We start from the raw sequence: 18,130 nt of genomic DNA on the forward strand, positions 1-18,130 counted from the left end.
AAAAGAAGAAAAAATATTTGAATTAATCAGCAGAATAATTAATACTAGGTGAAATGTTGATATTCATAACCTCAAATATAATATTTACTCCAGCTACGGGGAAAAGTGAGTTATGTGGGTCACTGAAGTATCAAATCAATTCATGCAACCAAAATGAGAGTTTTTACATGTGAAGGAAATACAGTATTTATTTTAATCAAATCTCTCTCAAGATTCCATTTACGGTAGATTTGATGTGAATTTATATAAATTAACTAAAAACAATAAATCATAAACATGTTGAAGTGACCAGCCTGTGCTCTTTCGTAACCACATATAGCATGCACTTATCAATAACTTTCCATTTCAAGCCCAGATCCTTAATCACAAGACCACCAGAACTCATGAATTATCCCAGCTGTCTGCTTTCTCCAATAAGCCTCTTCTGAAGAGTGGCAGTTCCACTCTCATCTTCAAAAACTCTACAGAGACAGTAAATTCCACTGATATTCTCTTAAGCGCTCTAGAACTGGCGATATTGTTCAGAGCAGAAACTATGGTCTCTGGCCTTATATTGCACATCATATCTTAGCTGCGGTGAGTCATCCGTGCTTTTCACAATTTAGATTTTCATTATTGCAGGGCTTTATGGGGGTGACGCAAGAGTGATAGACGTGTCACAAGTCTGCTGAAGCGGAGAGGCAGACATAATAGCTTTCAAAAGGAGAGGGAGAGAGAGACTGACAAAAGGAAGAAGGAAAGAAACACCCAGATAACAAACACAACAACATCAAACGCTGCACTTCTTGGCCAATGCACTTGGCAGAAGCAGCGGATAAGCATGTCTGAGAGGGCCTCTCTCTTTCCCTCTTTCACTCTCTCTCTGTGTTATTAAAATAAGGTAATTACAGACATAAATTCAGATGACATCTGGGGTGCATTTTTCCTCTTTCTTTTTGCAGAGGATTGTGGGTGTTTCTTTTTTTTCCAAAAAACATTCATAAGTTCTTTTCTGTGCCACACCCTGCTGACACTGCCAGGAACACTTTTAGTCAAGAGCTGAGATACACTTTAGGGAGAGGGGCTGAAATAATAAAGAGACGTCTTGTTATTGCTAATAAGACAGTCTGTCTTTCTGAATGTTTCAGCCAAACATTTCAATTCTGCCATCATTTGTTCACCATGTTTCAGAAGAATGATTTATTCATTAATCAGACATCGCAACTGCTTCTGGATGCGTAAATGCACCAAGGAGAATTTGGGCATGGCAAGATGTCAAAATTTTCAGCAAATAAAGTTAAAATTTAATTATGTTCATTACACAAAGCATGTATGTATCTAGAAGTTGTGCAGACTGTTTCTATGAGACTTTCAAGGTGCTTTAAGCTCCTGTTCCAAATTCACTAAAGTACATGGAAAAGAGCAATCAGTACAAGAGTGATCAGTTGTGTATTGCAGAAAAGAAAGACAGTAAATCGGTTTTGGAGAGTAAGGGGCCATTTACACGACAACGTTTTCAGCCAAAAACGGGAAACTTTTTATGCGTTTTGACAGTTCGTTTACACGACAACGGCGTTTTGAGGACTGAAAACGCATATTTTTGAAAACGGGTTTCAAAGTGCAAGTTTTTGAAAACGCCACCATTGTCGTTTCCATGTAAACACCCAAAACGGGAATCTTTGAAAACACTGACGTCATACGTGTGCATAGTAGCTACGTGTTAGGTATGTAGACATATGCGCAGTACGTGTCGATTTTAAAGGCAAGCGCGAACAAACATACACAACTATGGCGGAGTACATGGTACTGTTGTTGCTGTTTAAGAGTTTGCTAACGCTTCTTCAGCAAAGTGTGGATTTACTTCATTAATATTACAACCAACAGCGGAGACGCATCATATACACACGGCAACAGGTACTGTTTACTAACAAGGTGACAGCGCCAACTACTGGCCTGGCATATGTAATACAGCGTTTTTGGCCGTTTTCGCAGATATGTGTAAACGTGAATCGTTTTGAAAACGTTGTCATGTATACTTGAACATTTTTAAAAACGCAATCGACTAAATCGTTGTCGTGTAAACGAAGCCTGAGTAAATAATGACTAAATTTTCTTTGTTTTTTTTTTGTTTTTTTTTAGATTAGAAAACGATATAAATTTTTGTGTAGTCCACATACACAAACCCACACACACACACACACATCTCCCACAACAACAACAGGTTTATTCCACAGATGTATTCCTCTGGCTGTCACAACACAAGTTCATTAACACATCTACAGTCATGTCAACACCTCGTGCTCTCAAGGGGTGTTCACACTGACAGCCATTTTATTGCTGGAGGTCACTTAGTTGCCGTATTGTTGGTTGTAGTAGGCGTTTGCTTTAACAGTACTGGTGGGCTGACAGTATCAATGAATAAATCAAAATCTCTTGAAATGCCCACGATTTCTTATTATGCCCATGTACGTGGGTAGATATATAGAACAGTGGTCATATAGAACAGTGAAACTGCTCACAAACTTCTACCCCATTTCCACCAACTGTTTTTTTAATAGTCAATGTTGATACAGATATTTAGGGAGCAGGATGCCTAATGACAGATAAACTAATATCAGTCATTCATTTTCTTTTATTAAAAAAATATACTAATGCACTAATACAATTTAAATAATGCTATATCATTAAATAATAAAATTTAATGATAGCAAATAAGGTACACATAAAATTAAATTCAATTAAAAATGAATTTACATTAAAAGTTAATTTACATTTTGCATTTAATAAACATCTATTTACTCAAAAGTAAAAAAAATTAAATTAAATTAAAAATTAATTTACATTTAATCAAAATGTACTCAAAAAAAATCTTTAAAAGCAAAAACATCACAGGAAGTCTTCGATCTTATTGGTAGTTGCCGCATCCCATTGCTTCTCATTTGCATAAAGTTAAACTTTCTTCTACTTGACGCATTGCTACAAACACCTACACTTCATGTTGCTTCAAATTATTATTTCAGATTCACCGCTTTTGGGTAGAGGAGGGTTTTAAACACCAGCAATTATCTAGTTTTAGTGCTGCACTTCACAGTTTGGTGTAAAACACCTATAAAATGACTATATTAAGCATCTGGGGATTGGTGATTTGTTGGTAAATCATTCAAAAGAATCCTCGCATCCTCTTTTTTGCTTTTGGATCTGCTTGTCTGTCATTAATTCTGATACTAAAGTTGTTTTCCTGTTTTGGCAGGCTCCCTCCTGTTACAGACACACTTAACCAGCCCTGAGTACATGTGGTTTGGTTTAACTTTTTTCTTCTTCTTTTTTACAATTACGACAGCTGGATCTGCTTCGGAGTGAAATTAATTTGTTGATATTGTGGATCATTTCATAAAAAACAGACTATTAATATGCTTTCATTTTCTGCTCGGGGGGGATTTGACAGTGCAGCTTTGTTTATGAGGCAGGCGTTTCTGACTGAGCTTTTGTTTGTGTTATGCCGCACTTTACCCATGACCCCTGGATCTATCATACATGTAGCAACTGAGATTTATACTGGGAGAGAGAAAGAGTGAGAATCAAAGGAACAAGTCAATGGGGTCATTACAAACATCTTGAGTATAAATCATCAGTTGGAGTACGACATGCAAGGAACACAAACAATACCAAAGGCCCTTTAACAGGGGACACATGAGCCCTGCTGCGCAACTTCACGGCATACTTTCCCTTGTTGTGCATCTGCAAGGTGATGGGCACATTGCACTAGTCGTGCCTGAGGCCGTGTTACAACACAATTGAAGCTAAGATCAATGCTTTTCACCGCCACGGCCTTCAGGGAGTGACTGCATGCTTAATTAAAGATTGAGGGAATGTTTTCAGAGGGCAGATGAGTGAAAAGAGCTCTACAGATCTCATCTCTCATCCCTCGCTGGACCGGCCCTGGGTCATGAGGTACAGCGGCCCAAAGAATTTAAAGAGACAGAAGGGAACACAAAAATATCACCTGTCTTTGATCTCCCAAAACACAAGAGGGTTCATCAACATTTGCTGAGTAGGGAAAAAAACAGACATTTGTGCTTTGTTGTTGTTAATGAAGATGAAGGATCAGATATTAAGAACAATTATACGTATTTCATCAGTCTGCTTAGTCAGTCATGAGATAAATGATGTCATGATAGAGGAGGGAATTCATATAACCATATCTGTGCGTACATTTGAAGAACGCAGAGGAAAAATTAGATCTGCATTCGAGTCGCACATGCAATCATCCACTGAAGCAGATGAATCAAAAACAGCGCAACCAGTGTATTCTGAATCCTGAACAATTGACTCTTAAGAGTCAGTATTTTTTAGGGAATCAAAAACATACAGCCCAACCACTGAATGAGTGACTCTTATGAGTCAAAAACATAGAGCACATCCAGTGCAATCCAGTTCCTGAACAAAAGAAGCTTATGAGTGTTTTTAGTGCATCATTAGCATACAGTGTGCCCAGTGTATTCTGATTCCCAAATGAATGATTCTTATGAGTCGGTTATCTTTAGTGAATCAAACACATAAAGAGGTTGTACTTATTGTAAGGTTTGTTAGATTTAAATCAGTGTAGTTACTGACTGGTTGTCCATATGATAACATTTAGTTAAAGATACACTAGAGTTTTCACAGTAGCATATTGTATAAAAAATATCAAATTAATAAATAATAAAAAACAAAAAGAAAACACTATTGTATTAATACTACTGTATAAATTATTATTATTATTATTATTATTTTCAAAATATTAATTTTTTACAAGTACTAAAAGAATCATTAATGGAACCACTCATTGAACTGGAATTCAAAATCAGAAGTCAAAACCTGAATCGGTAGATTACATTCCCATTTGACAGTGTCAGTGTGGCATTGAAACCAGTCTTCTCATATGTTATTGTGGAAGGTTAAAGAGCATATCCAAACATAACCTTGAGCAAAACATCACACATACCTGTGACTGATAACAGAGCATGATAATTGATTAAAGGCAAAAAAAGCACTTTTAACAGGTGCTGTTGTTGTTCACTTTAAGAAAATAAAGGAATGCAGCTGGTTCTCTTATGACTCTCACTTGACTCTTAACCATCCCAGTTATTTGGCACCAAACCTACATGCTGAATATTTGCTTACTATAAAAGATCAGAGTGAAAGTAAACATGTCCCATCATGTTAATATGCACATTGAGTGATTTTAATCAGTGAATCAGTTAATTGCCATTTCTTTGTAATTCTTTGAGGAACTTACTAGCAATTTCTGAGTGAAAATAGTTTCAAAGTAAATAGTTTAAGTGTATCAGCATATAAATAAACATCAAGCCCCTCCATTACAGACAAGAAGACATACCTGTAGTTTTTCTACATCCCTTTTCTAGATAATATGAAATAGTGCATAAATATGTGTATGTGTGTTGGTAAAAGAGACAATAAGTCTACAGAGACGGTTAACATGATAAGACATCTAAGACAGGTTACTGTTATTCAGAGAAAAAAAAAAAACAAACAAGGGAAAAAATCATACATACTGCAAAGATAAGTGTCATTTTGCACTTGACAGCGTGCCTAATGGAGATTGGGGTAAATTCTGTTCTTTCATCCCGTGTAACAAATAGGGAAACGGCCTCAGGTGCATGTACGCGTGTCGATTGTGATACTACAATTGTGCCGACTGCTTTCTGATTTTACAACATAACGACTGCCTGGAGCTAAAAAGTCCAACAAATCGCCTTGCTTTCATTGCCAGCATTGTGGGCATCGTGGCTTCAGGGCACCACCCAAGACCCAAGACCCATCTAATGATACCCAAGCCGAAACGGGAGCATGTGGAGGGCTGTACTTGATATGGGCAATTCCCTGAAAGCTGATGGGAATCTGGGACATGAAAAAAAAATCAGATGGGTTACAAGCCGGTACACACAAACACATTTACGGTAAACCATACTCAAATCAGTGAGCCTAACACAGAAGACAACTGGCTGTGACAAACGTTGTCCTAAATTTGCCTGCCATTGAAGACAGTCTCAGCCTAGAGGGGCATTAGTTGGGTGGGCTTTGTTAGCTCCACTCAGGCACAGAGATAAGGGGCATCCAGACAGATTAATGTGTGTATGGCACTATTGGGAAATGGGTCAGTGAGTGTAATTGTGCTGGACAGTGAGTACGGCTCTTATTTGTTCAACTGGAGATGAAAAATTAAGTTAACGTCAAGCATCACAACCCTGAGATGGGCTCTAAAACTCTGGGAAGCAGGCCTCAAACTAGTATGGAAAACCAGAATGGAATACATGTGACTGAAAAAAACAACAACAACATCAAACTGATGGATGGCCAAACTAACAATCCTAACTAGATTTTTCTGATGAAAAAGTGAGTTGTGTGAAAATGCTGTGCAGTTTCAAGGTGGTCTCAGTGATTTTTAGTTACATTTAAAACATAAAGTTAAAGATTTTCAAAAACACCTAGGATGGAAAGGATGGAAGTGCAGTCTTTTTAGTATAGCAATGAAAGATTGAAAATACACTACCATTCAAAAGTTTGGGGTTGGTAAGATTTTTAAATGTTTTTGAAAGAAGTCTCTTATGCTTACTAAGGCTGCATTTTTAAACATCAAAAGTACAGTAATATTGTAAAAAAAAATATTACAATTTAAAATAACATCTATTTTGATATATTTTTTATGTGTAATTTATTCCTGTGATGGCAAATCTGAATGATCAGCTGCCATTACTTCAGTCTTCAATGTCATATGATTCTTCAAAAAGATTTGATGCTCAAGAAACGTTTCTTATTATTATCAATGTTAAAAACAGTTGTGCTAATATTTTTGTTAAAACTGTGATACAACTTTTTCAGGATCTTTGATCTTTTTTTCTTTGATCAATAGAAAGTACAAAAAACTGCATTTATTGCATCTATGTTATGTAAGTCTTTACTGTCACTTTTGATTAATTTAATGCATCCTTGTTGAATAAAATAATTAATAAAAAAAAATAGTATTCTTTCTTTGAATGGTATAGTGTAAGTCTTTCAAAAAACAAAAAAAAACAAAAAAAACAATGGGTTGTGAAAATTAGACATCATGAACTAAGGACAATAAAACAATATGATATTTTGAACTGTATTATTCTTTCTTTGAATGGTATAGTGTAAGTCTTTCAAAAAACAAACAAACAAAAAAAAACAATGGGTTGTGAAAATTAGACATCATGAACTAAGGACAATAAAACAATATGATATTTTGAACTGACTGTATTTTCCATCCCTCACTGCATTAAATGACTTTGGAAACACAGATTCCCGAAACAATTTAAGTATATCAAGCATGAATTGCTTCAGTGGTCATTAAATGCTTTTTTTTTTTTACTTAAAATTTTTTTTTATTTTTTTTATCACATTATTTATTTTTTATTAACTGAGCTAAATTAACATTTTAAATTGACCATCCTAATTTATACATTTACTTATCATGAATGATAAATTGAGAAGCTGTAAAATTTACAAATGTACTGGAAGTGAACTTCAGACTAAGCTCTAACTACTGAGATTGATTCCTGGTGTATGCCACAGCTGTTCAGTTTTGTATTCACACTCTACCCATCCTGTGATACTATGTGTCAGCTCTTGTTTATGGGGTGTGATTAGTGAGATGAAACTGAGGAGCAGGGGCTATCAGATTACACACACACACACATTCTGTTTCTCTGCCAGTACAGTAGAAAACACGCTTAGTGGGATTATACAAATCTGACTGACAGGAAAATGAGTTAGTACTCGTATACACATGCACACACATACATGACCGTGAGACACTCACAGAAAGACATACTTCCTAATACAAAGAAAGAAAGAAAGATAAATAAACTGTCTGCACTGATTATATGAAACAATGTTGAATACAGGTTAAATGATTATTTAATTAATTATCAATCTAATGCTTTGAGGTAAACACATACTTTCAGTACACACACAAACTCTTGTACACGCTCTCTGGGTGGAGAACGCAAAAACATCAAGTGATGACAAGCACCACAAACATATCTGTGCATGCTGGGACAGTGTGATTTCTGATGGAGCAATTAGAGTCCTTTCCAAAAAGGAGAATTTGCATATCAGTTTTATAATCCAGATGATGGGAACTCAAAAGTTTTTTGGCCTAGTTCCTAATTTACCTTGTGCTCATTGTTTATTGTCATTTCTATGTTATTTTCACTTTAAACACTCACTTTGACAAGTCGGAATATCACAGTATTTCCAGTAGATTCCATCCTCGAGATCTGCAATGTAACACCATGGCCGAACATCTCCATCTGGGTTCCTGTGCGAGAAAGACAGACTGTTAAAATCACTGTTAGGGAAGTGACTTTGAAGCCACAAACCTTTTGAACTAAAGTAGGTCAAAACAGTAATTTCCCCTTTTGAAAAAGTAGTTTGCTACAATAGAAGCTACTAACAAACTTGTGGCAATTTTCAGTGATTTTGTTTTTTCTGTAGGTTACATCTTTACGCCAGTAGGTGGCGACAAATGACTTGTCTTTATGGGTGAATCAGTGAATCATTCATTCAAGTGATTTGTTCAAAAAATGATTCAAATGAATCAGTGACTTTTTTTATTAACCAGATTATTTAAATGAACTCGCTTGTTTCTCTGGCGCATAAGGTCTATACTACTGTTCAAAAGTTAGGAGTCTGTAAGATATGTTAATATTTTTGAAAGAAATCTCTTATCCTCACCAAGGCTGCATTTGATTAAATATACAGTAAAAAGAGTAATATTGTGAAATTTTGTTACAATTTAAAATAAAACGTTTCTATTGAAATATATTTTAAAATGTAATTGATTCCTCAGCATCATCCTTCAATGTCACATTATCCTTCAGAAATCATTTTAATAGGCTGATTTGGTGCTCAAGAAACATTTCTTCTTATGATCAATGTTAAAAATAGTTGTGCTGCTTAATAGGTTTGTGGAAACCGTGATACATTGTTGTTATTGTTCTTTGATGAATTGAACACTTAAAAGAACAGCATTTATTTGAAAGATATATATTTTTTTGTAACATTTGAAAAGTCCTTATTGTCACTTTTGATCAATTTAATGAATCCTTGCTGAGTAAAAGTATTAATTTCCTTAAATTTTTCTTATTTTTTTTTAAATTGTACCAACTTTTGAACGGTAGTGCAGCTTCTTGCTTCTTGTGAAAAAGTAGCTACACTACTATGAAAACAACTGAAAGATTGTCACGCTACTGAAAAAATGTCAAGTTAGTAGAGTCGCTGCTTTTGGTTAGTTACTGCAGATAATTTAGTTCAAGCATAGCTGTCACTAAAGAGAAAAGCCTTTTAAAGGGTTGTCAGCCAGACAGAAACACCCCCTACAGCGGCAACCTATGTGCTTTATTGAGCCTCTTTCTCTCCCCCTGCCCTGTCCATCCAAGCATGTCCACCTCCAGGTCGGCGTCTACGAGAGGGCCTGACGAAGGGCTTTGTTCCTTTCCAGACAGTGACCTGCGGAGTTCTCCGGCTTTGTCTGCTTCAAAACCCCTTTAAGCTTTCTGGTGTGTACTTTAAACCTTGATGCCCAAACTCCAAAAAGCCTTCAAACAGGGTATTGATTACAACCGCACAGCCAGACGAGGCAGTGATTGGTTGATTTCTTCATGAACTGAACATTCATCATAAAAAAGTCTGACCGAATCCCCATTCACGTGCACTAAGGGTGCCCACGCCATCAGAAACAACGATAATTGCGAGAAAAGCTATTCTTCTTGTCTTTTAGGAGTCACAATGCAACATCTCGAGCTCGACCCTGAGGCGACAGCTATCTGATTTCAGCCATTGTGAGGTGGAATCAAAAGGGTGTGCCACGGTCTTTTCTTCCCCTATCAAAAACACTTTCCAGCTTCTCTTCTTCTCTCTTTACAACAGGAAAGTGTATTGAGTGAAGCGTCTTTTCATGTGCTTTCTTTTTTGTGTCCGGGGAAACTTAACCTCAGCTTGGAGTCAGCTAAACATCTTCCATTTTCCCTCCTTTTTTTCTTTTCTGTTGAGGTGAATGAGATCTGGCCTGCTAACAAACCAGTCTGGCTTTGGAGCCGAGTGTGTATTTCGACCATCAAGATCAACAAACCCCTACGGCCTGATGGGATTTTCATTATGACTCAAGTCAAGTATAATGGCTATTTTGCATAGCTTTTTTGAATAATGTATTCTCCTCTTCAGGAAAGACACCTGTTTGGAGTTGAAGTCTTGAGGGCAATTGAGGTTCAGTGGAGAAGATTAGATTATAAGAGGAATCTATCTTGTTGGCAGACATATATAAACATACTCATACATTGTGCCAGGTTTCTATATGGCTTTATTTGATCCAGGCTGCCTCTGGGGTCATACGGCAAGTACTTAATGGAACAGTTCACACACAAAATGAACATTTTGTCAGCATTTACTCACCCTCATGTTGTTCCAAACCTGCATAACTTGCTATCTTCTGTGGAACTTAAAAAGTGAAGTTTTGAAGAATAGCTTTGGACACTCTTTTTAATGAAAGTGGATGAGAACTGGGGCCCGCCAAGCTCCTAAATTACAAAAAAGTACCATAAAAATGGTCCAAACAACTCATATACTACATTCCAAATCTTCTGAAGCCATGTAACAGATGAAATTTAAATTGTTATGCGCTGACAGCTCTTCTTGGCACGTACTCTAAATTGTGAACAAATTGTTCTTGTGAAGTGGATCTTTTCAACGAATCAGCTCACAAATCTCAATGATTCGTTCATGAACTGGACTGATCTGGTCCTTGAATTCAACTCAGTAACTCAAAGATGAGTTGGCAACCATTAACAGCTCACTGGAGGGGAAGATGATGAGTAAATAACAACTGAAATTCTGATCTGTTCATCACACAAAACCATATCGTATGATATTGTCTGTTTACAAGCCATATGAATTACGTTTATGATATTTTATGATAATTACATTGTGATTCTGAGTCCTTTTTGAAACTTGAAAGCTGTGGTCCCCATTCAGTCAAAATTTATCTTTTTGTATTCTGTTCAAGAATCATTCAGTTTTAGAATGAGATGTGATGAGTAAATGATGGCAGAATTTTCATTTTTTCCATTAACTAATCCTTTAATTCATCTGTTTAAAAAACTTTAATCAAGGGTGAGAGGAAAGCATAGCCACAGAAAATGCAGGGCTGCAGTTCCAGACCAGATATAATAGGTTGCTTTGATCACCAAACGCAAACCTGTTTGCCCCCAAGACTCCTCAAATGTGTGGATGTGTACGTGCTCATGTGTGTGTGTGCAAGAGTGTACTTTACGATGATTAGTGTGTGTGTGTGTGTGTGTGTGTGTGTGTGTGTGTGTGTCCGGTTAATCCTGCAGGGTCAAGTACCTTCAGTGAATGAGTGAAGAATCTCAGGGCCTTTCATGTGTTACTGTAATGACGGGGACGTCATCTGTTCGGACTGGTTAATGGGATGGGGAATTACCCTTGCCTTTGGAGATTTATAACCTCCTTAAGGAGATGGCAAGAGTTTAGAACTGCCCCTAGGAAACATCAACCATCACCAGAGAGATCTCACTTTGTGATCACTCTTCATATTGTGTAAAATGTCATATTATGTAAATACACTATTTTATATGTTTATACTGTGTAAACAGCCAGTGAAAGTCCAAGACCACAGTGAAAATATGGGTCTCAACATCTAAAACCTGGAAATAAAGAAAAAGTTTTTTAATTCTGAAAAAAATTATACAATGAAACATGGAGTAAAATGAGTCTATAATCAGATTTGTGACACTGATCATCTGAAGTCTTTGTATAGATGGTACAGATGTCCTTGCTTTCATTGAAGCACAAGATGCTCTTCAGAACAAATACAAAAGAGGAATAGATCAAATTAAATTTTCACTTAAATTATCATTCTGACAATATAATTGGTAAAGTAAATATTTGTATTAAAATTGAACGAAAGAAGCATTTTCATTAGTGGTCTTGGACATTTGGCTTCTTTCTTTCATTTGCAATTGTTTCTTGTAGACAGCAATGATAAGGAGAGCAAATATAGCCTCTTGCTTCTCAGATATTTCCCCTGAGCAAAGTTCCTTAGTAATTTCTCGTTTCTCTTCTAGAGTTTCAGAACAGATGAGATTTGTTGAGATTTGATGGAGATAGCAGCAATCAAAGTCTGTGATTAATATGGACTCAATGTTTGTCATTAAATTCTCCCAAGAACAAATTATTACCAAATTATGGTATCCAACTTCTGCAGAACACAATTACAAGTTATTTTGAAGAACACTGGCAAATTTGTTGCCATTGTATGAACAAAAACACAATTATTTTCTAAAAAATATCTTCTTTTATGTGCCACAGAAGAAAGTAAATCACAAATAAATTACCACAATTTTTATTTTACAGTTATATATTCTTACTGTCTACAATTTTAATTTCCAAAAGTATTTTAGCACAAGTTTTAGGCAAAGTTGATACTTTAGAAACAACTGAGGATCATCATTAAGTCTCCTGAGCTATGTAAGAGCAACCTCTGCGAAATAGAAATTTCTTCTGAGTAGATGAAATCATCAGGGATCTAAGAAATACAGAACTATGAGTTGGCATTGGTACGCTTTGCAGCAAGAGATAAATATGTGTACTTAAGGTTGATATTTTTCTGTGCAGTTTTTCACAAACAAAAATAGAAGGCTTTCCACGATGACCACAAATATCATTGCAACACTAAATGTGATGTGCAAGAACAATGTGTCGAACCGTTATGGTTTATTGCAACACTCTCTCGCTCCTTTTCACTTTTCTCTTGCTCTAATTTGTTACTAGCCATCTGAACTGAGAGAAAACCAGCCGTTCTTGTCTGGCCTGCGTTCAAACGCTTCTCTTTAATAACCGCTCTCCATGCACCATAATCATAAAATTTATGATAAACTTTTAAAATTCTGGCATAGAGCTATTCATAAAAAACTGGGATTCTTTAACAACAAAAGCGTGTACAATCTATAGTAGGGTAAGACTGAAAATAGTTTTTTCCTGAACGCTGACCTCAGCCACACTATTAGCCCGCTGCAGCTTACCAGTATCCAAAGCAAATATGAGCAAGGGAAATTTGCCTAATATGCTCAGAGCCATGCTCAGTCAACATGGCAAACATATGCTACAGCAGGAATGAGACTCAAGTATGAGCCTGTACACGTGCTGAGATCTAGTATTATACTACTAAATCGAATATAAACAACAAAGCAAGAAAATAAACAATGGAGTACTTTTTAATATAGCTATCATTTTATGTAGCTTTAAGTGGACTGAATTACTCAAGCTACAGTAATAATTTGAGATGCTCGTCCAACACTTTTGAGGGACCGATCGGTTGTCAGAGTCTATTGTATCTATATCACACACAGCCACTCTTGTGGCATTACATGTCGATTCAACCACAACAATTCAAGCCCGCCTCACTGAACTGACATCTGAAAGTGGATAACAAACCATTCAATTTCACAGCTAAGTAAACAGTGTAAACAGAAAAAGCACATATGCTTAACGGTTGCTTGCACTTTCGCTTAAGCTAAAGTCTTGACAGATTGAGGATGGAAAATTAAACATTAAAGTTTCTCTTGGAAACAACATACAAAGCAGCAACAAAATAATATCTCATATAAGTCAACTTGGAATGGTTTCACAGCCCATTTTACTTCTGTCATGTTGCCCAGGCCCTCCTAACATACACGCAGTCATGCACTATTCACCAAATTCAGAAAATATAAAATGATCCCTACAAAAAGTACTATGATGGATCCACAATACCATGCTGGTAATAATACCACTGATTTACACGTAAACAAAATTACTCATGGAAGAAATCAGCTGTGAACTCAATTACAGTTCTGAATGATTCACTGTGTGAGTCTGATTCCAAATGCCAATTCTTGAGCAAGTTTGATTCTGTTTTTGTGAATCTTTTTGAATGATTCATAGGAGTCATTTGATTGTGAATCGAACTTCATGACTCACACTGTGTTTGCTGCTGAATTCGGGAAACATTGGTGCGTAGTATAGTGACATTATATGTAACAAAAGAGCGTATGGATGCATACTGTATTTTCTGACTGGATTTCAAATTATTGTAGCACAATTTTATTTATTTATTTATTTGTATCACATTTGCAACTGTTTTAGTAACAGTCTGGAACCCTGCATGGTGTGTTTTGGTGTGTTTTTTTTAACAAACACAAAAACGAATAGAATACAAGCATTTGCAAATTAAATAGTACTAATTCTACACATTTTGTTTCTATTAATGGGGTTTACTTAAAAGCTCAATTAAGCATTGCTATTAGTGTACTATTAAAAGTGAAGTGAGCTTTATGATTGCTCTATCTTTAAGGAGGTATAAAACAGGCTGTGGATAACAGGTCTGAGAGGAAGCTGATGAGTTGTAGACCTTTCCGTCTGACTCTCCAACATTCATAGCTCCTTTTATTCACAAATAATAGGACGCTTCCTCTCAGCCCCATCTCTCAATGTTTTCATAGCTATTTTACAGCTCACAATAAAGATGAAATGTGAGGGATATTAGGACTTGGCGCATCCATTTCTCTCTTGCTCTCTGTCTCTGGCTCTCTCAACATGCCAAGACTGCATTTCCTCCTTTCAAGTCAAATGGTGTGTAGACAAGCTAACAAAGAGATGCAAACAGTTTATGACATCATTAGAGAAACACACACACACGCAGCAGCTTTCCAGAAGCATTCCTCTCTTACACGTAACCGAGACTATAAAAACATGCTTGTCATATTTTTAAAAACATACACTTGTCTCCTTTTCCCTGACTCTTGTTAACTCTTAAAAATCTACTATCCTTTTGATCAGGAGTGAACTTCATACCATATGACAGACAGACAGACAGACTGATAGACTGATCGATTGATTGATTGATTACGGAATTCTGGATGATCCGAGTACTGCTTCTGGAAGTCTCCCTTGCTGTAGCCAGTCTTTAGCCAAAACCTAAAGTCTGTTATGACACATAAAGACATTCCTATATACACACCCAGCAGACATAACACCATGCAACCGTATGCCTAAAATCAACACTGGTGTTCCTGACGGTGATCTCCCTCTCTTCACTTAATCTCTGTCTGCTGCTCTGAATCTGGCTTTCACTTCCCATATCATACAGTCTGCTGGACCTGCACTCACACACATATACAGAGTCACCACAGCACCACTCCTCATGGTTGAACAGCAACAGACAGGCTGTTTTAAAGGGATTGTCTGCATAAAAATGAAAATTCTGTCATGTACTCACTCTCATGTACATGCTTCCTTCTAATAGAGAACAACAAATATATAGAGAGAGAAAAATGTTAAAGGGTGGCATTTCTGCAGTCTGCTAAAACTTGTTATGTAGGTCTGTTTAGATGGTTTTTAAAATAGTTTTATGGACTCAGACTGGGAGACTAGCTTAAGACCAGCAAGTAAGGCTAGTTTAAGTGTTTTTCTGTGTCCAAAAAAAGAGAAAAATCACCATCAAAGTACCATAAAAGTATTACATGCAAGTCATATTCATAGTCACAGCTTAGTGTTTAATGGAAAAAGAAAAATCATATACACAATACATGATACAATAACAACTTCTGGAAGCAATAACATGATTTTCTTTTTTGGGTGAACTAACCCTTTAAGCATTTAGAAGAGTATGGCAGTAGCATGCTCTCACATGCCATCTCTCATCTCCTTCTTTGTGTTTTCTGATCCCACTCCAGTTACTATCGTCAGTCCGAGGAGTGACATAACAGCTGAGGAAACTGTGAGAAACTTTAAACTCCAACAGATTTAGAAAACACTGCTACTCAGCCAGAAAAAAGGGGATTTTTTTATCAAACTGACAAACTTTATAAACAGTATAAAGCTGAAATATTGTGTTACATGTGCGCATGAACCTAAAGCTTAAGCATATTGCAATCTATCTGTGATTAGACTCCGGTCAGATTACCAGTTTGTTTATTACAAAAACAGGCCTATGACAGTAACGTTTTGCTTCTTGCATCGTGGGTTAGCTTGTGCATCTAGAATAAATCTGAAGCTGAAGATAGAAAGAGGTTATCGGTCATCCACACTGTCGCTCGGCTGACTTTTTTTCCAGGACAGAGGGATTTGGGACGACTTTGCAAATGTAAACTCTTCAAGCCCTGCTGAGTCCACATAATGACAGGCACAAAAAATAAACCTACACTCATGGACCACAGTCAAACACTGCAGTGTGACTTTCTGAGAAACAATTTGAGTGCAAATGCTTCTCTCCAACAACATGAAACTAATTCAGAATAATTTAATATGGTGGTTTAAGATGCTTATAGATATAAATACAGCTCATGGTCAAAGACAGAGAGACTTTCAAATGAATAAAACATCTGTGATGTTGAGGATGTGAATGTTTTAGACCGTGGCGACACCGTGACACTCTGACACTGAAGAATGTGTCAATAAAATTCTTATAACACATCGCCAAAATCACACAATGTCTCTTACAATTTTGCAACAATGTCCCTCTTGGTTGTTTTCTCTTAAAATGCATTCTCTTATTTAAAGGAACAGTCCCCCTAATCATTCTGAAGATTTTCTTACACTTTGGTGTTATATCTTTCACTTGGATGTTATAAGTTGCACTGAGTAAATACAGCTGGATAAAACAAAAACTGTGTCTGTCTTCATTTCAGGCTGCAAAGCAACCAAATGTGATTATTTTAAAGGGGGTGATTATTTTTATTTCACAAAAATTGTTGACACACACACAAGTACTGTCCCCCTTTACATAACATACACATAAATTGTAAGAATATGACTAATGCTGATGAATAAACAGCCTTTAAGGTAAGGCTATTAAATAGCAGTCCCAAACTATTTTTTGTTAATACAATTTAGTTGGTATGAGCCACCACAATTATTTAAACAAAGTAACACAAATGGAAAATAACATGGCTTATGGAAACAACAGTTACCATGGTGAATATACAATACTAACATTAAATGTTAATGAAACATGGAAACTGCTCCTGAATAGAATGAATATCATACCTTCATGCAAATCCTTCCCAGCTAACACACAAAGTACCAGTTATGTGATTTGTTGGTACTTTACTTTTATTTCACACGTTGCATGCTCATAGTTCCTTTTGCGCTTTAGTGAAATGATATATAGCCTGCTCCACCACATTTTGCATGCTACAAGCACAGAATAATATCTGACAGGACAGGAAAGTTAATTTTTCTAAGAAGAGAGACTTTTATTTCGTAACAAGTTATGAAAATAATGATAGAATAATGACACTGACATTAAAGGGTTAGTTCACCCAAAAATTAAAATTAGCCCATCAGTGCATGCTCATAGTTCCTTTTGCGCTTTAGTGAAATGATATATAGCCTGCTCCGCCACATTTTGCATGCTACAAGCACAGAATAATATCTGACAGGACAGGAAAGTTAATTTTTCTAAGAAGAGAGACTGACACTGACATTAAAGGGTTAGTTCACCCAAAAATTAAAATTAGCCCATCAATTACTCACCCTCAAGTCATCCTAGGTGTATATGACTTTCTTCTTTCAGACGAATCCAGTCGGAGTTTTAAAAAATGTCTTTGATCTTTCAAGCTGTTTAATGCCACTCAGAGGGTGTTGCATGCATCAGTCCAAAAGAAGTGAAATAAAAAGCGCCCATCCATAAAAAAAAATTTCTCACACGGCTCCGGGGGGTGAACAAAGGCCTTCTGTAGCGAATCGATGCGTTTTTGTAAGAAAAATATCCATATTCAAAACGTAATAATCACTTTAATGTAGCTTGCGCTAACAGTTGTTACACGGAAGCAGCTCCGGGCGGATGACGTATGAAGTCGGCGTTGCGCATGTGCCGCTCAGAAGTGACGAACGCGGAAGCGCAGCGGAGAGATCAAAACAAAACAACAGTCACTTAATTAGAAGTACAAAACGAGGATTTAAGAATGTCGGAGGATTTCTATATAAGCCAAGAGGAAACTTTGCTTCTTTTGATCCTGTAAACAAACGTTGGTTTTCACGAGACTCACCGGCGCATGCGCAACGCTGA

At 36.5% G+C, this 18,130-nt stretch overlaps 1 protein-coding gene across 1 annotated transcript in view; it reads right to left on the minus strand.

Annotated features, from left to right (window-relative positions):
* Positions 1-18,130, minus strand: part of kremen1 (kringle containing transmembrane protein 1) — a 57,816-nt gene that overhangs the window by 10,200 nt on the left and 29,486 nt on the right. Inside the window, exon 3 of the mRNA XM_016572828.1 lies at positions 8,232-8,323. Within this exon, the coding sequence (XP_016428314.1) occupies positions 8,232-8,323 (92 nt within the window). The remainder of the gene's footprint in view (positions 1-8,231; positions 8,324-18,130) is intronic.

Source organism: Sinocyclocheilus rhinocerous, unplaced genomic scaffold (genome assembly GCF_001515625.1).
Source record: "Sinocyclocheilus rhinocerous isolate Xijiao unplaced genomic scaffold, SAMN03320098_v1.1 scaffold352, whole genome shotgun sequence".
Taxonomy (NCBI): domain Eukaryota; kingdom Metazoa; phylum Chordata; class Actinopteri; order Cypriniformes; family Cyprinidae; genus Sinocyclocheilus; species Sinocyclocheilus rhinocerous.